At 43.1% G+C, this 19,715-nt stretch overlaps 1 protein-coding gene across 1 annotated transcript in view; it reads right to left on the bottom strand.

Moving 5' to 3' along the window:
• Positions 1-19,715, bottom strand: part of PDLIM4 (PDZ and LIM domain 4) — a 93,012-nt gene that overhangs the window by 41,468 nt on the left and 31,829 nt on the right. Inside the window, exon 3 of the mRNA XM_074960482.1 lies at positions 7,007-7,091. Coding sequence (XP_074816583.1) covers positions 7,007-7,091 — 85 coding nt within the window. The remainder of the gene's footprint in view (positions 1-7,006; positions 7,092-19,715) is intronic.

Genomic DNA, 19,715 nt, shown 5'->3' with positions numbered 1-19,715 from the left:
GTCTTAATCAGGCAAAACTCCACTGACTTCACATGGAAAAAACTGACATAGGAGACTAATCTATTGATCCAGGTATTTCTAGTGAGCCTCGTTGCCATTGCAAAAGCATTTTAAAAAGTTTGCATAAGAGAAATAAAGTTTCATAAAGAACTCTGAAGTCACAGGAAACAAGTGTAGCAAGAAGAGGAGAATCAGAGATGGCTGCTGTAATATTTTAAGCAGCCATCTCTAATGAAACACAAGTAGAATTAAACTCTCTTTTCCTGAGTGATCTAGAAGTCTAATTCCTAAATGGTTTAGTAGGTATTTAATAATGCTTATCCAAATCTGCCATTCAACTTTAAACCATCACAGCTCAGTTACAACTGTTTACTTTGTGAATATCATCCATTCCAGTACAAATTAACATCGAAAATCTGGCATAATTTTGTTAGCCCAGCACTGAACAGCAGACTCCTTTGTCTTGAGAAGCCAAAAGCCCATGTTCACACACAGAACAGTTACTATTTAATTTTAACACAAACATCCTCGGGCTCTCAATAAAGAAGTTCTGTACTGCAGGGGAAAAAACTCTACAATACGGCAGGTTAGAGCAGTAGGATATTCCTGGTGCTATCAGAGAACTGGAAAAAGTGCTATTGAAGAAGCTCGAAACTCACTTCTTAGTTTTACCATCCAATGCTCCCACACCAAGAAGATAAAATGAACATGAAATATACATTTAGGGACTCACTGTGGCTGGCCCTGTGCAGGGCAGGTACATAACAGGTGGGAGAGGGTGCAAGGAACAATGCACAACATGGCTGTGGAATATACCCCCTAAAGAGAAAAAGGTGACGTGGGAATGCAGACTATAGCCCTGCCCCTTCCACATCAGCCCGAGGAGCTGTTACACTATGAGTCTTCAGGAAAAATCCTGGAGGACTCAGGAGCCCCCCCTGGACATTCTTCACTGAAGTGTGGCTCCCTCAATCCACTGGAGCCAGGGTATCAGGGAGTAGGGTGGGGAAGGAGGCACTGGAAGCACAGAGGTATGGGTCCTTCACACAGATGGCTCTGGCTTCCACCTGATCCCTCAAGGTCCACAAAGATCCCAGGGAACCCAGGGCTATTGCGAGCAGGTGCCAAGATCTGTTCTGTGAGGGTGAGGACAGGAACTCTACAGAGGCAGCCTCCTGGGGTTTTCTTCTGCCTTTCCTCCCTTCTAGTGATTGTACTGAAAGATGGCAACCTGGCCCAATACCATCATAAATGACAGAGACATATTCAAGGGTTGTTTTAATCACTTCTCTAGGATGATAAAAGTACATAAAGCTGTAGAAATGAGCTAAATTACTAACAGAGTCCATGCCCCAAAGAGCTTAGTTTCAAGGCACGAGCTGATACAATAATACAAAACCGGACAAACACAGACTGAAGAGGAGCCTTACAACATGAACGCTTCATAAAACAGGTGGGTCTTCAGATACACTCAGTTTCATGAAGACCAATCCAATGCTGACAGCCAGAAAAGAGCTGAAGAGTCAATCACTGATGCCAAGTTTGTTTGGTTGGTTTTTACTACATTTTTAGTGAACCCAATGTTGGTTAGATAGTCATGGAGACTTGTGTCTTGTATTGATCCAGGCATTTCTAATCAGCCCATCACCATGGTATCTAATTGCTTCTGCTTATCCACTGAACAGGAACAGCACAGGCTCCCCCTCCTCCTCCCATTGTCTATGTATAAAAGACCAGGTCTTTGCCATATAGATTATATAGTCATTCATACCAAATCAGAGTGGTAGTATTTTACATGCAGTTTGCAATGTCATAAGTGCAGGGCGACTGAAAGTCATGGCCACCATTTCTATGGACAAGTGCCTCCTTCAGCCTCAGTGTCCATTCAGTCCTCAGCCTTTCTGATAAACCTGACATGAGTGATATCAGATAAGCTAGTACCAGTTCTAGTGGTGGTTTTAGAATGCAGACCTCTGTCAACTGGGAACTAGTTCACTATCTTATTTCCTGAGGAGCACCTAGAGTTGTCAGAGGGCAATAACTTTTGGTCAATGTCATACTGAGCTGGATATGAAAGGCTCTGTGTTTCATTAGCCTCCTAATTCTCTGTTCCAGTTTCTGCTATATGCACAGTTCCACTGCCAAATGAACTTTTGCTGCAGTCATACTAGTGACCAGCCATCTGAACTTACTGTCAGTTAGTGAGAATGGGAGTTTGACCTCACAGTCTGAGACATGAGTTTCCAATCTTCATCATGCCACTAAGCTGTCAATTTTGGCAGCATGTGAGTGGTCAAGAAAATAAACATCCCCTTCTTTTATTAGCACCATATGGCTGTATTTTGACTAGAGAGTCAACGCTAAAGAAACTAAGCTCAGTGGAATTTTCAGAACTAATCTCTTTCCTCCATGGTAGCTCACTGGCATTCCCTGCTTTCATTGTCTGCTAGAGAGTCTAACAGCAGTTAGAAGTACAGTTACATTAAAAAGGGGGTGAACAGAACAGAGAGTGACACTGTAGAACAAACCAAGAGATTCAAGTTTTAAATAAATAAATAGTGAAGGCTTCTTTCAGCTATAGAAAAGTAATACTTCAAATAACAATACTACTAGAATTTGAATAGCATAAGCACTGTATGATTGTTACGTCTTCAGGGTCGGTCCCATCTCTTTGCTATATATTTGTACACTATCTAGCATGATTCACGAGAGTTTAAGGAAAATAAGGACTATCCAGTGAACCTGACCTCCTGCATATAACAGGCCATTAAATTTCAACCAGTTACCCCTGTACTGAGCCCAATAACTTGTGTCTGACCACAGCACATCTTCCTGAAAAGCATCCAGTCTTGATTGTAAGACAACAATGGTGTTGGGGCCCTCTGGGAGTTACCACAACACAAATAATATGGGCCTGAGGTTTGGATTTGGCGCTGAACTTTCCCCAAGTTTGAGGATGTTTTTTCTTGGTACGCCATAGAGATGGAGCCAGCCACTCAATTCAGATCCAGATAGGCTCATCATTAAAATCGGGATCTGAGGTTATAATTTGAACCCTTCTTTGCAAACACTCTCTCTCTCAGGCCTCTCTATTTCATAAAGAACTTAGAACCTTCACCACCGCATTCCATCTTTGCTGATCTCCTGCTGCAGTCTTAGCTTCCTCCCTTGGCATTTTGATAGTTTTCAATTCTGCTTCTATTGTGCATTTCCATGTTATCCTATGGGTTCCATTCCAATGCTTGTCTTGTTATATTATTCTGGTATTGCCTCCATGCATGTCGAACCATCTCCATTTTTATTCTGTAACTCCTTGTCCTACTGGTTTCTGATTGGTCCTCTCCCAGAGTTCTTTTTGATTTTTTTCTGGCCATCTGATATTGAGGATTTGTCTAAGGCAGCTGTTTATGAAAACAGGTTAGATAGTAAGGCCATAAAAAGTCTTCAAGTTTCAGCTCCATATAGAAAAACTGACTCAGCAATGGTGTTAAATATTTCAAAGTTTAGTTGGGAGGGCAAGATTTCTGGTTCTCCAGATCAGCTTTAGAATTACAAAGGGATGTCTGACTTTTGCTGTTCCGGCTTTAATGTCTTCTTCTGTTCCACCTGTCGTACTTACAATGCTGCCAAGATATTTGCAATACCAGATCTCTGCAATATCAGATCTCATATATGCCAGTCCCAGAACGTATTACTGGTGTTTCTTGTTATGTGTTGAATCTCATGGTTTTAGTTTTATCTGTGTTCTCAGTGTTTGTAAACACTAATTATTATTTGTCAAAGGTATGTTTTAGTGGGATATCAGGAAGAGTTCCTAATGATGATATCCATCAGGCTGCAGAATTAATGCTCTATGGCTTGAGATAACTGCAACCAGACTACACAAAGGACTAGCAAATAGACTGTAGGCAACAGTCCTTCATTGACAAGTTGATCCAATGAGCCATTTCAAATTCCGAGTTCTACAATTCTGACAGCATTAGTTTCCCAGTGACTACCTATCACATTAAAGGTTCTGGGATAAGTCCCCAAAGCTGTCAATCGAGGAGTCCTGGTTATATCAGGGACCATCTCCCTCTCTCTTTGTGACCAGGAACTTCCTTGCCAATGGAGCTATTGTGAAACTATGGAATTATCAACTACAAGAGCGAGACTCATGAGAGATGTCTCATTGGTTGGCCCACCGTTTTTGAACTCCCTCCTGCAAGGGATTAGAATGAGGCTGAATCTTACCGCCTTCTAAACAAAGTGACCTTGGCATAATAATAAACAAACACACATTTCTTTGCATGTCACAGTGCAAAGGGGAGAAATCAGGCAGACAGCCTGCTTTTATCATTTTGGTTATGTTTAAAATCATGGGGCAGTACATTATAAACACTGTGGTAGATAAAAAGTCCTTACAGTAAATTCCCTTTTTTTCTTTTTAATTTTCATTTTATTCTTTAAACTCTTCTTTGTCTGGCAATCGTTAAAACAGCGAACAGTCAAAGACTTCCAAGGTATCTAAAAGCTAACAGAGTAAAACCTTGGAGGAAGGAAATACATGTGCTCCACATTACTGGAAAGCACAAACCCCCAAGATCTTTTCAAGGATAGTCCCCAATCTATTTTTGTGATTCATGAGCTGGCTTGCATGAAGATCTATTTATTCTTGGGTTTAAAGGCAGACTGCTTTTTCTTAGGTGCACATGAGGTTACTCATTTTGAAGCTAACTATTACTTTACAATGGGTCTTTTCTTTTTGCACTTCAATAAAGACCCCTCACTAAAGGGTTTGGTTTAACATTACACAGGGATAGCCTTCTGGCACACGGGCCCCTTCCCCAGTGAACATCAAAGTACTCCTGCAATCAATATAATCCCAGCTCCGGCGGGAACTGGGGGCCTCCTGCAGCTGTAGTGTCCATAGGTATCCATGGCCATTCCTGACATGCTAGCAGTAGGAACAGTACATCATAGGGAGTTCGAAGATTAAGACAACCACTTGCATCCTCTAAGGGCTCCGTTCTAATTACTATCATCATCAGTGGTAGTGTGGTGCCTAGAAATCCCAGTTATGGACCAAAACCCCACTCTGCCAGGCACCGTACAAACACAGGAGAAAAGACACAGCCTGCCCCACCTGACAGTGAGTGAGTGCATGCCTACATTTCTTGGCACATAAGAAGTTAGTGCAGTTCTGCGATGGTAGGCTCTTTGGGATAGGGACAGTGTCAATCAACACATTTGTACAGTCCCTACCACAATGAGTCCCTGATACTACACAGAATCCCTGGGTGGTACTAAGCGTGTCCAGAGATTATGGTGATAAAGTCAAATATTAATTCTGTGGGCCAGCTAAAGCATAAAAAATGGCCTACTGTCGTGAAAAAGGGGAGAATTTAGTCCAAGGACATGTTGGAAAGGGAGGGTCAGAGTGAGAAGTCATCTGCCTTCAACAGATATTTCTACATGTTACCCTGCTGTAAATGTGTCTATGTACTTTCTACTTTAGAGATTTCTTGTTTAGACATATTTGGGGTACATTCTGGTTCAGAAAAACATGGTTCTATAATAGATTAAAAGCCCCACTAACTATATTTTATGTAACTTTGTCTTCTTTTTTAAAAAGTACCATATGTAATGTACATTAATAGGAAGATCAAATCCAATCTGCTTTAAACCGCAGAAATGTTGTATCTGGCAGTCAAAATGCAGAACATTTGTTCTTAATTTAACACTGTATGCAAAGTTTTGGTCACATCAAAGTCTATCCAAAATATCGGTCAGAATATATTGCCCTAATTGATTAATTAAGCCAGCAAAGACAGAATACAAAGCCAAAGTGTATAGATCACCCTGTGTCTTCAATAACTATAGAATAAATGGTGTCAATGTGACACAACTTCCATGGTAGAAACCTACACACTGTTTCTTTAGAGCTAGCCAACGTTTTCCGAAAATTCTATTCGAGTCTCTTGTTAGCTGAGTTCACCATTTGTTGACCTTTCTGCTGTCAATCTTAATGCCACTTCCTCAATCTTCCCTGAAGAAAAGTCTGCTGTTTCTCATGTTTTTATGATAACTGTTCCCCACATCTTTTTAATTCTGACATCCATCTTGGGCTGGATTTCATATGGGGCCAGGCACAGTTAAGGGAGAATTCATGATCAGATGCTTGCAGCTGCTACTGATAATGTGTTGCCAGAGATATGCCAGTGGCACGGACACATGGTGCTGGTCTCTGGATTCTTTATAAATGTTGAAAAAAGGTAAAATATCTTAAAGAAATTTCTAAAACAAAATTGTTGCAGCAATCACCTTAACAGAGTAACAGCATGAACCAGCATGAATATGGCAAGTAGAAAACGTTCATGGGCGAGTGTGCCATCAGCTTCAGCAGAATATAGCAGTCTACCTTGTTGCAGCAAAGATAACCTTCCAAATGGGAACCTAATGTGAACCCACTGTTTTCCTAAGTCTGCAGGCAGACAACTCCAGTGCCTCTACTGCTACTGCTCAAGATAGTAGGTCCTTCACACTGATCTTTAGTTGTGGTTTTGTTCCCTAGCTATTAGGTATCTGGGTGTAAGCGAATGTGGGTGCTTGGATGTGTGGGTGGGTGGGCAGACCGGGAGGGGAAGAAGGAGACTGATGGGAAGTTAGACTAGAGAAATGTAGTACTGGGGGGCAAATTCTGGAGCAGAGGAAGAAGAGACAGAAAATTAAGGAGATGAGACAAAATACAAAATAGAAAAAGGGAAACAGAGAAAAGAAAAAGAGGACAAAGACACTGACACAGGAAAAGATGCACCACAGTCTATGATACAACAGAACAGAAAACAAAGTGGAGTCAATCCCAGAAAGACAAGAAGATATGAAATAAGTTAGAAAAACATGTTATATAGAAAGCTGGCTGACAATAAAATATGTTACTATTAAATGGCAAGGGGCATTCTTTGGGGACATGAGAGCATCAGTGTTTTTCACCAGGCTAGTAGATAGCTAATTATTGCTCCCATACCTGTGACTCTGACTCTATGTTGATCCGGTAAGCTTGTGCTTTTCCATCTTCTAGAATATTAGGAGACCAAGTCTTGCCTTCAGCCCTGCAACAGGGAATTAAACAAGAAAATTAAACAGAGAAGTTTAATAATGTTTTCACGGGAGGTAATCGAATGCTATTCTGAAGCACAGCAGAGTTTACATCACTCAGCAAGAGGTTTGTACCATTTGCTGCCTAAGTTACTCTTGATCCTTTCCATACCATGTGCCTGATAAAGATGACCTAATGCTGCAGTTTCTGTGCACAAATGTATCTTCAGCCATGCAAAGCGAGAGTGCTGGACCAGGCAAATGTCACCGTTCAAAGATTTTCCATGGGCCTGAATGCTTTTTCCACGGAGGTGTCCCAATGTACTGTACGGATTAGCTCACTGACACATTTCTGTTCAGTTCAATGTACTGAGCACGTCGGACCTGCTTTCTGCGTCTGCTGCATTTGTTGGAAAAGCCCCTTGTTTTTCTCTCTACAGCAGGGTCTAGCGTATGTATTCATGTTTCACTGGCATTTCTGAAGCCAAAGAGGGCCTCTTAAGGGGCTGAAAATTTTCAAAGGCACCCCAGAAACTGAAATGGCACGAGAAGATCAGGAACAGGATTTTCAAAAGCGCCGAAGTGCCATTATCAAAAGAGAGGAAGGAAGGAATCTTTTGACTTTCAGTGATATTTAAGAGCCTAAGTAACTATGTCACTTTTGAAAGTGGGACTTAGCAGCTTTTGAAAATCTTGGCCCTGGTCTTCTCATGCCATTTCAATTTTTCAAGACTAAACACTAGGATCTCCTATGTGATTCAGTTTTTTTTTTAAAAAGGACATTGTATCTACTGAGCTATTTACATGACACGCCCCACCCCCGAATCACTGACATGTCTAAGTGCCTCCCAAATATTTATCCTCTCAACACTCCTGAGGTAGGATATTATCATCCCCATTTTGCAGATGGGGAACTGGGGCTTGGGGAGATCCAGTGATTTGCCAACGTCACAGAGGAAGTCTGTGGCAAAACTAGGAACTGAACCTTGATACAAGGCTAATGGCTTAACTACAAGGCCATTCTTCCTCACTGCTGAACCTGTCGATCCAAAGGAACCTGTTTCTAACATGTAGTTCAGAGCATTGTAGACTATTCATTAATAAGATGATCAGATCAATATAGCTATTGTGAACACATAATGCTAGAAAAACATTATTTCAATTAAAAAAAACTGCATTACTGTGTGAGTGCTGCAGTTTGTCAATAACTAACATAATAGCAATCTTTTGCACTTATATCGCACCTTTCCTCCAAGAATACCAAAATGTGCTAACAGCTAGACAAGCTGAGGCCCATCAAAGTCATAGGGACAGTTTCTCAGAGCTTTCTATTCCCTCAGTCCTGGAGTCACTGAGAACCTGACAAAAGTTAAAGCAGCCTCAGGGCTGCTGTAACTTACACCGGCTGGGAACACCACCCCTCCTTCAGGGGCCATTACACAGCTGGGGATCATCAGAGCACACAGCTGGAGTGGAGGCCAAGCAAAGGCAATTTTATTTTTCCCCGCGGGTGCTCCACCTCGAGGCCCCAGCCCACTCCGCCCCTTCCCCACAAGGCCCCATTCTCGCTCCACCTCTTCCCGCCACTGCACCGCTCCTCCCCGAGGCCCCACTTTTGCGCCGCCTCTTCCCACCCCTCCACCAAGACCTCCCACCTGCCCGCTGCTCACCACCCTCCCCCAAGCGCCTCCCCTTAGCTGCCAAACAGCTGATCAGTGGCACCCGAAACAGCTGTGGCTGGTGGGTGCTGAGCACCCACTAATTTTTTCTCTAGGTGCTTCAACTCCGGAGCACTCATGGAGTTGGTGCCTATGGGGCCAAGTACCTGGTCTGCAAAAGTTTCTGAACTTAGCTCTTTCTCAGAGAATTTCCTTGGGAAAGATCCAAAGATTTCATTTTGCCCCCGTCATTTTAACTTGAAGGAATCTGTTGCCTTTGTCTGCCTGTCTGTCTCTCTTTCTCTCTCTCTCTCTCTCATCTTCATCATGTGCTTTATTCATGCAACACAGAACTTTCTGTTTAACCTCAGGAGCCATGTGCAGATAATTTTTGGAAAACGTGACAAGTTTGTTTAATCTAATATGTGTAGCTTATTTGCTGCAGCCAAGAATCCCTTCGCTGGACTCTGCCCCCAATTTGCCACACACCACAGCTGAATTTCATTTAATTATTTGCAGCATCTCAGTTTAGAAAACAAGAAATGTATGGTTTTATCCCAGGAATCTTTGACTTGAATTCTTCCTGTCTTTTTCTAGAACATCAACATCTGCAAAATAAGGGCCTGATCCAAAGCTCAGTGAAGTCAATGCAAAGACTCCCGTGGACTTCAACAGACTTCAAACATGCCCAAAAGCTCCATGCTTTTATTTTTCCACATTGTTTGCTGCCTCTGAGTCTAGTTTTTGCAACACAGGGACACTTGTTATTTTTCATAGCTCTAATATAACTACCTCTATTATAGTGACTAGACGCTGGGGAGAGGAACCCCCCTTGTAACTCAAGTCTGTCCCTAGAAATGTGTTACTGTTCAGCATCCCTTGTCGTAGGGGTGGCTGATCCTCCCTGGAATCTTAGCATTCCTAACACTCCTAGCTTGATCTTTACCATAATCTACTGCTGCATGTTTACTGCTCCCACTCTGAGCATTTCAATTTCATTTTGAGGTGCCAGAACATGAAAATCTCTAGCTACTTTGGCTGAGGGCGTGGTGAGGGGAAAGGACCTTCGTAATTTCAATTCTCTCCCCCTCGCCCCCCACATTAAATTAGTTTGACATTTGTTCAGATGGGAATCAGACAGTTATGAACTTCCTGCTCTGATCTGCTTTGGAGACCAAATGCCAAATGCAATTTAAGAAGAATCCCTAAGATTGCAACAAATCCAGCAAGTAAAAGAGGAAGGATTCATAAAGTGATTTCAGTTCTGAAAGATAAAGTGATAAGCATTAGGATGTTCTCTCTGTCTTAAGCTGCCTAATGGATATAGTCATCGTTAGCTGCCGAACTGTGATTTCTCAGTTCTCACACCTGACTCAGAAACAAAAAGATCCTGTTGTGTGTACCAGGAAAACTGGGATTACATTTTCCAAAACCATTCAAGGTTTCTTTTTAGATGTATCATGAAAGATAGGGTTGGAATTTAGTCCCCGGGTTCACACATGAAATCCTATCTGTAGCTGGAGCTTTTTTTTAAAAAAAAAATCAAACTTGAAACTTTTCCTCCATATCAACATTTCTGGGCCGTAAGAAAAATGGATTTCTGATTTCAGCAGTATCAGGGTTGGGCCCGAACGGAAGATGATTTTGGTTTTAGCACTTCTACCAACTATCTATCTAGAAGGGGCAGCACCAGGCCAAATTCTGATCTCAGTGACACTTACCAACAGAGTTACTCTGCATTTACACCAGCGTGACAGAAATCAGGCTTTGGCCCAATGTCTGTAAGGAGGTGCTGTAGAGCAGAACTGATTGAAAAAAACCCAGCAAATAAAAGTTTGAAATGTGGAAAATGTTGACCTGTCCAGACAATACGTCACCCTCAGACATACCCGAATCATACACTATCAGGGTTGGAAGGGACCTCAGGAGGTCATCTAGTCCAACCCCCTGCTCAAAGCAGGGCCAATCCCCAACTAAATCATCCCAGCCAGGCCTTTGTCAAGCCTGACCTTAACTTCTAAGGAAGGGGATTCCACCACCTCCCTAGGTAACGCATTCCAGTGCTTCACCACCCTCCTAGTGAAAAAGTTTTTCCTAATATCCAACCTAAACCTCCCCCACTGCAACTTGAGACCATTACTCCTCGTTCTGTCATCTGCTACTACTGAGAACAGTCTAGATCCATCCTCTTTGGAACCCCATTTCAGGTAGTTGAAAGCAGCTATCAAATCCCCCTCATTCTTCTCTTCCGCAGACTAAACATCCCCAGTTCCCTCAGCCTCTCCTCATAAGTCATGTGTTCCAGTCCCCTAATCATTTTTGACTCATTTTGAATCCCCACAAAAAATGCCCGACTCCAGGCTATTTCCGTTCTACCTGGAGCCTGCATGTGCCTGGACTGCAGTGATTGGGGAAGGGACGCAAGCAGCCTTTATTCCTTTGCATAATCTGCAAAAGGGCCAAGCCAAAGTTGAAAGGCTGCTCCCACAGAGACTACATGGAGGCACACAGAGCCCCAGCAAGGGTAGGTCCATAGTCCCAATGCCACTCTGCACCTGGCCGCTGAATGAGGCCAGCAGCACGCCGAGGGGAGTAAACTGCACTCTATGAAGAGGTAATAGTAGCAGACCTATTCCCCCTATTCCCCAAGAGCAGTGGGGAGCTCAGGAAGGAATCTTAGAGTCAGGCCAGCTCCATGCCACCCCCCAAGCAGGGCTGTGCCTTAAAGCACAATTTGCTCTTGCTGTATATAACAAAAATCAGACTTTTCTAATGTAGTAGGTGATAGATTAAGCCTCTGACTTGTCTGTTTCTAGTAGGCTACTTACTTCATGGCTCAGGGGCCGGCAAAGTGTTTTCAGATGTGCTGTATTATGGTGAAAGGAATTAAAGTCAGGTATGCAGAAGTCAATACTTTGTATCAATTATGCTCTACTTTAATTGAATGTCTTCTACAACTATACTCAGAAAACAATTCTACCTGCATTCTGCCATGCCTTTAATATATAGCTCTGTGGAACAGAGCCATTGACAAGACATTATTAAAAAGCTAGAAGAAACTGTAGTCACCCTTTATCCTGCATTATTAATTTTTTGTCTCGTGGACTCACTGTCATTTTTGACAAATTGCTTGCATACAGTCACATATTTACCAAAAGCTTTTTCACCTGGTAACAATCTGGAAGTCTTGTTCTCTTCATTTGCAGAATTGCTTTAAAGTCATGGGAATTCCTGGATCTCACCGTATTTCTAATTCCTCCACCCCCTTGCAAATGAAATCTTAACATTTGGGAAAAAGGACAGCCTTGGACGCTGCAGTCCTTTGTTTAACAACAGAACAGGTGTGACCACAACCATACCATTGAGCCCCATCCCTGGCCAGCCAAGGTTATCTACAGGGGTGAGGGATTAGTTCAGTGTCCATGCTCATCAAGACTTTTGCATCTCTGATTAGACGACAAGTAAACTGAGAGTGTGGGTTTCATGATATGGACACTGGTCCACTAGGAACTGGACTGAAACCACTAGCTGCTACAGCTACTGCTCATAATCCCAAGGGGTAATTTCCCCTAGATAACTACAGAATGTTGGTTCAATGACTACAAAGCCACATAGGACTACCCTCTACTTCAGCAATAAAGTTAAAACGTCACACAATCAGATAAACATGGTTGGGACCTGGAAGCAGTGGGTAGGAGAGAAAATTTATGGAATATTCTCTAGGAGTCCTGAGCTGCTCAGAAGTTAGATGATTCCTTCCCTGGGGTGAGTTAATTTTATGAAGTCCAGTTCAGCAAAGCACTTGAGCATGTGCATAACTCTAGCCATCTGCTTAAAGTTATGCACCGGTTTAAGTCCTCCCCTACTTATCAAAGCACTTAGGTGCACACGTAAAGCACATAGTCCTGTCTGTTTTCCAGGGCACACTGAGCCTGGTCTACACTGGGTGGGGGTCGACCTAAGATACGCAACTTCGGCTACACAAATAGCGTAGCTGAAGTCGGCGTATCTTAGGTCGACTTACCTGGCCGTGAGGACGGCGGCGAGTCGACCGCTGTTGCTCCCCGTCAACTCCACTTCCGCCTCTCGCAAGCTGGAGTTCCGGAGTTGATGGGGAGTGCGTTCGGGGATCGATTTATCGCGTCTAGATGAGATGCGATAAATCGATCCCCGATAGATCAATCACTACCCGCCGATCCAAACCTGCCCTGAGAGTAGCTAATCCAGCCCTGGAGCTTCAGGGATTCACAAGGAAGTTCCTGGGATCTGGGAATTACAGAACTCTTGGGCTCATTCACCCAACTTGCCTTTTACAGAGCACCTCTTCAACTTGCTGTGGAGCTGGAGAGTTTCATTTCCTCCTCTCTTCCTTCCCCAAGCTAAAGTGGTACATTGCCTTCTGGGCTTTGCACAGCCAGGAAGGCTGTGGATATTTTTTTTTGGAACACCCTGAGGAGTTCCAAAGGGGAAGCTGTGATTCACTTTTTTTCAGTGGCACATTTACTGGAAACTTGGGACCGTCACACACAGTAATATTTCCCATATCCCAGCAATATTACTGCATGGTTTCCAGCAACTGTACCTAAGACATTACCCTCCAGGGAGCCTTATTAAACTTTTATAGTATTGGAAAAAGTCAGAATGCAAAAGGAAATTGACCATGCAAAGTTCTGGAGAGTTTTGGGGGTAAATTTCCAGAACAGCCATTACCAGGCCACCTTTTGTGAGCACACAGTGCCTGTCCATTTGAGGTAAAATTCATCTCACGCAGAGAGCCAGCAAGGCCTCTCAAACCTGCCTTAAGTGGAACTTAAATGGTGCATAGGCCGCATGCTGGCCCTTTGCACTGGAGTGAATTAAATATCAAAATGTCCATGGAGCGTTTCTGCGAGAAAGAACTCTGAGCGCAGTGCTGATTAATAAAAATAACCTCTTCTTTAAACAGCTGTCGTAAACCTACCATTTTACTCTCCTTTGGCAATCTCAGGATGATAAATGAGCCATATATTATGCTACCTTGGCTCCAAATTTAAGAGGAGGAGGAAAAGATGACATAGAAGCGTGTCAGCTGAGTTATAAGATGTCATCCTAAATTGTTCTGCTAAATCTTCATTTACACCCTCACTTACTTTCTCCCACATAAACCAGAAGACATGTGCCATTAGTAGCCTACTAAGTCCACTTGAACTCTTGCCCTTGGATTTGAAAGCCATTAACCATGACCCTAATGTCTGCCCCCTTTCATAGGAATGCCTAGGTAATTTATCATACATTACATCAGTAGCCACATGTGAATCAGTTATTCAAGCTGGCTTCATTCAGGGGGTGAGGAATATTTTCCTCTGCTTCATTTCTGAACAAATGGGCTACTGTATTACTTTGTTTGCCCTAGCATGGGTGTCCTTGAACGGCCTCACACACCAAAGGCAAAATCCTGCTCTTGCTGAAGTCAGTAAGAGTTTTGCCACTGACTTCAATGGGAACGGAATCAGGTTCCCACATCACAGTTAGATAGAAAGCAGCCTCTAACAGAGGACAGATCAGAGATTAAACACATACCATACAGCCTTGCACTGGAGTCAGTACGGAGGCAGACAGCTCCAGCTGGAGCTACAGGAGATGCTGTGCCTGAGACAACATTGGCTCCTGGGGCTCCACAAAGCCTCTATAGCAGTGTTTCTCAACCTTTTTGATACCGGGACTGGCTTGCTGCCTTCCTCAACTGCGTCTGGGAGATCTAAGGGACCAGCGCTGATCCACAGACTGGTTGTTGAGAAACGCTGCTCAAAAGCATCATTGAAAAGGCTGAAACATCCATTCCCCAATGCACGTGGCCAGCCCAGGGGAATTAGGGCATTATCTCATGCTCTCTGGAAGGAAAGCAACACATAGTCCTTGTGGATTGGATAGCGCAGGTACCAAAGGAATCGCTTTGCACCCTCTCCCATTCCTTGCAGACCCGTGCGGGACTGGGCAAAAACTTATCAAGAGCTTCCCAGTTGTGTCTATTGAGGGCAATGGGAGCAGCATCAGGCCCTTGGTCTTCGGTTCCAATGCAATTATGTATCCACTGGTATCACTAGCTTGTGTCCTACTGAAAGAATGCCACAAGTCTTAGGCGACTGTAAAGAGAGCAGATGTCATCTGGAAAAACAAAATTCCTAGTGCTCTGCCTTCTTCTGGCTATGAAATCTATAAGCAGTCTGGACATTCAGCTAACACTACCTTCTAGCCACTGCTTCTCCCAGCACTGCTCCTTAGTGTGTTTAGTGCAACAAGCCTCAGGTGGCACGTGACCAGGATTCATCACCGAATTTGGTCAGCTGGTTGGATCATTAGCTTCTCTGGGGTGGGTACTGATGGGGAGTGCAACATGAGAGCTGATCCTTGCCCCCCCCCCCCCCCAGCACTAAAATAACCAGCAACCACCACCTCTTACCTATGCTCAATCAGGTCCAAACTCAACACCATTTTACAAAACTACAGAAATCAAGCCAGAATCAGTACTTTCAAACTTGGGTCCCCAAAGTTAGGCACCTGGAGTGGGGTCTGCACGTTGCTGAACACCCTCCACTCCTACCAAAATCAACTGAGGGTGCTTGGCACCCTGTAGGAAGGCACCTTTAACATTAACTCACCTCACAAAGTGGCCTGATATTCAGCGCACCCACCCAAAATATAATGAAGCTAGTTATCGTACTCATCATCCAGTATAAATAATTCAGCATGCACTGTATGTTAGCACTTGCTATGAAGATTTTTAGGTGTAGCACAAACACTGTAAAACACGAATTTTCTAATAATCTGAAGAGAAACTCTGCTTTGACTTCTTGAGGTTTAGCCAGCGGACTATGAGCATATTTGCATATTTTAATTCCTGGTACTTTTTGTGCTGCTCTTCTACTGAACAGTCAAGCTGGGTGGATGTTGCAAAAAAGATTCCATGAATATTCACTCAAATTCCTATATGATTTCACCTTGGCTATTGTCATACTCCCTTTGTGATCACTCATCACCAATGGTCATACGCTCCAGTGTAACTGGCATGGATGTTCATGCCTGTGAATTTCAAAATTGCACGTGTGTTTGTATTTGTGCTGGGAGTGTTTATGCAGTTATCCAATCAGGGAATAGAAAAAAAATAAATTACCGCCTATCTGACCCATCATAACCAAAACTGCTCTTACGTCAACTACGCAGAGAACTATTTGCAATCTGTCCATGGAGTCATCTCTGCCCCTTATAAACAGATCTCACATGACGGTGAAAGACCTGCTGCTTGAGTTGCTACCTCCAAAATACCGTTCAGGTGCATAGGCTGGGCAGCACAGGAAAGTTTTCATTTCCTATGCTGCAGTCACTCTGTGCTGAATACATTTTCAGTCACCCTGGGTTTTTATACCATGCGTACCGGCACAGTATCTGAGTGCCTTATATGACCCAGTTTTACAGATGGGCTGCGCAACCCACAACTCCCAAAGTCAATGAGGGATGTGGTTGATCAGCACCTCTGAAAGACAGGCCATTAGTGTTGGTGTCAGTGCGTCCAGGGCTGTTCATCTGTTTTCTTTCAAAAGATCAGACTTTTCTTTTTTTTTTAAATTATTCATCCAGTCTCTGATTTTCCTGCTGAACTTTCCAGTGGGAGTCAAAGGGCATTTGATGAACACAATTTGGAAACAAAAACGATCTTGTTACATATCTGAATAGCGCATAATGTCGAGAGTTCAGTGAGAAAAGGGTACTGGATGGAAAGCCCCAAAAGAAACAAAAGGATGAAAGATGTTCATTGAGAGGTCCTCTACTCTCTTTGCATGATGATTAGTCACACGTTCAGAACTGGATTTGGGTGGTGCCTTATTTGGCAAAATATTTGCAGCACCAAATTCCATAAGTACTCACTCAGCAGATACAAAAGAGCACCAAAAAGATAAATAACCCTGCTATCTTAAAACATGTTTCACTCACACATCCCCCACTTTTGTTTTAATTTGTGATCTAAAAAAAATAAGCAAATTAAAAAAAAAAAAGATTTTTGCTGGCCTGCAAATTACTTTTTAGCTAGAAGAAAACAAAGAAGTGAAACATGTGAAGGACACAACTTGGAAAACATTTACATACTCACTCAGAGAGGAGGGACTTTGCATAAGAATTCGGCGTCTCAGAAATACATGTATTACTTGCACACGAGCAAGAAGAAGTCAACACCCTGCATATCAGTGTCTTTTTAGAAGTTCAAAGCAAACCCTTAAAGGGCTAGATTCTCCGCTGGTGCAGTGCAAAGCCAATGAAAACTACTGCAAAAGAGGCTGTCCTCTTGTACTTCCAGCCCTGATCAGAAATGGAAGAGGCTCAAATCTCATGGAAAACTTGACCCTGGAAGAACTCCAGACCAATTGGACAGACTCAGGTTGTTCTGGATACTTGTCTGGACCATACCCAAACCCTTGATGGTTTACCAATCATGAAGTTAATGTAAGCGTGTCAGTTGACTGCACTGGCTGCTATGGAAAGGTCTATTCTCTTAACCCAAAGCTGGAGAGAAAATTAAGTATGTAACAGTATGAGTGTTTTGGCTCAGGAATGGCCTACAGTTGACAGAGACAGTGCTGTTAGGCATTATGTAGCCCTAGACATCCCCCAACCAGCTTTCTGGCCATGAGGTGGCTGGGCTGGAGTCTCATTAGCGAAAGGGAACCCTTAAAAGGGGAAGACTCCCTCCCAGAAACCATACTGGGAGTTGGTGAGCCACAGCTGTTGAGGTGGCAGCTCTCAGCTCCAATTGCTGGTGGTGGTGTGGAATGGGGAGTGGTGGGAGCACCTTCAGAGAGGCAGAACTCCTCTGCAGAGGTGGCCAGATTGGTGTGTGCCAGCCCTCTACCACTGATACTGTGGTGGGAGCCAGAGTCACAGCCCTACTAGTGCAGCTCCCAAATGGTGAAGAGTTGAGGGGGCATGGCCAGAGGCCCCTACAAAAACTGGCACCTAACCAGCTACCTATGCAGCCTATGCCTAATGCAGACCTGGAAGCTGAGAGCACAGTGCCAGGGCACCAGTGTCCCATATGCAAATCTACTGCCTCTGGTTTTTCATAGACAGATGCAAGTGAATGTCAGCTGACTCCATGCAAACTAGATGACTTCTAATGCATGGGAAACTTGCAGATTTTCACTACTGTGAAGATAGTAACACTAGACAATTAAAAAAAAATATCCTTGTTATCCCCAGAGGTACTTCCCTCATTCAAATGATCTCACTTCTTTCTTAGAAAGGCAACTCTTGAATGGTGATTCATTTTCACTGATGACATAGCCCTGGATCTGACTTCAGCAATGACTAACTATTGGGCAAGATTATCTGGAACTCAACAGATTATTCAGGACTGAGCAGAGAAATCCAACAGCCATGTCACCAAACACTCAGTTTGGGCCAAGCTAAAAATAGAGCTAATGAAGTGTTACTGTAGTTGCTTGCCTTACTGTACAAAATAAACTATTCAATTTTTCCTATCAGGAGAAAGGCCTTATTTAAATATTACATTAATTAACTTACATTGGCACAATAGCCTCAAGGGTATATTTTCTTTATAAAGAACTACGTATTCATATATGAAACAACTGCAGGATCCAGTCTAAGTTAAAGCACATAGAAAATGGTTACTTTGGATCCAACTCTGTCCTCGGGCACATCAGTATTACTCTTGTGGAAGTCAATGGGAATTGTGCATGGATGCCTGGGTCCTTTTATCTTCCCCAATAACTGGCCACACATTATCAGGTGCTGCTTTAGGAACCTAAATTTTATTTTCAAAAGAGATTTAGGCACTTAAGAGTTGAACTGAGTTCTAAAAAGACTCATAAGTGCCTAAATCCCTTTTGAAAATGAGATTTAAACTCCTACATCAGTTATATGTTACAACGCTGAGCATAGTAATTCCTAAATACCTTTAAAAATCTAAGCCCAAACAAAAGAATCTACTACATCTCTTGGTAAGTTGTTGCAAAGGTTAATTACTCTGACTGTTAAAAATGCATGTCCACTTTATTTCTAGTCTAAATTTGCCTGGTTTCAGCTTCTGGCCATTGGATCTTGTCATGCCTTTGTCTACTAAACTAAAGAGTTATCTACTATAAGAAATCTTCCACATAGCAACCTACAGACCACGATCAAGTCATCTCTTTGATAATGTAAATAGACTGAGCTTCCATAAAGCAGCTTGACTGTAAGATCCTCTGCATGAGAAATGACCCTGTATAATAAAGATTGTTACAGTGGTGCCAGGCAGATTTCTTCTCTGTCAGCTTGTCCTATGGTTAGAGTTGGATCTCTCTGTTTCTGAAAGCTGAACTCCACTTTCACGGATGGGCTGCCAACAATCAGCACAGAAACATCCTAGCTCCAATCATAAGCAAACATGCTTGTTAGCAGGATTCTAGCACATGTTCCCTGACCACCATGAACTAGTCAGAGAGCGAAAGCTGTTCTAGAAAGGAACATCCCCACATGCCTACCTTTAATGGCCTTCAGCATAGGTTTGAATATACTTGATTTTTTTTGTTTTAGTAAAACCATAAGGTAACCCCACCAGCCATTAGAGCTTGTCTACACTTGAAATGCTACAGCGGTGTCACCGTAGCGCTTTAGAGTAGACACTACTTACACGGAGGAGAGAATCCCGTCCATCAGTGAACGTAAACCACCTTTTCAAGAGGCAGCAGTAAGGTCAATGGAAGAATTCTTCCGTTGACTTAGCGCTGTCTACATCAGGGGCTGGGTCCGCTTAACATCGTTCAGGAGTATGGATTGTTCACTTAGCTGCATATGGTAAGATTCTGTTCCCATTGTAGACAGGGATTGTGCCTGACTTCCGATAAGGCCCCTTCTGAAACTATTTGAGCTGAGGCTCGTGGGTGCTGGTGTAGTTTCAACGCTGGATGTTAGAAATCAACTTAACTTTGAATTTGGCTTTCTGGACAGGAA

Source organism: Natator depressus, chromosome 8 (genome assembly GCF_965152275.1).
Source record: "Natator depressus isolate rNatDep1 chromosome 8, rNatDep2.hap1, whole genome shotgun sequence".
Classification (NCBI taxonomy): domain Eukaryota; kingdom Metazoa; phylum Chordata; order Testudines; family Cheloniidae; genus Natator; species Natator depressus.
This window is presented reverse-complemented; position numbering and strand designations above follow the sequence as displayed.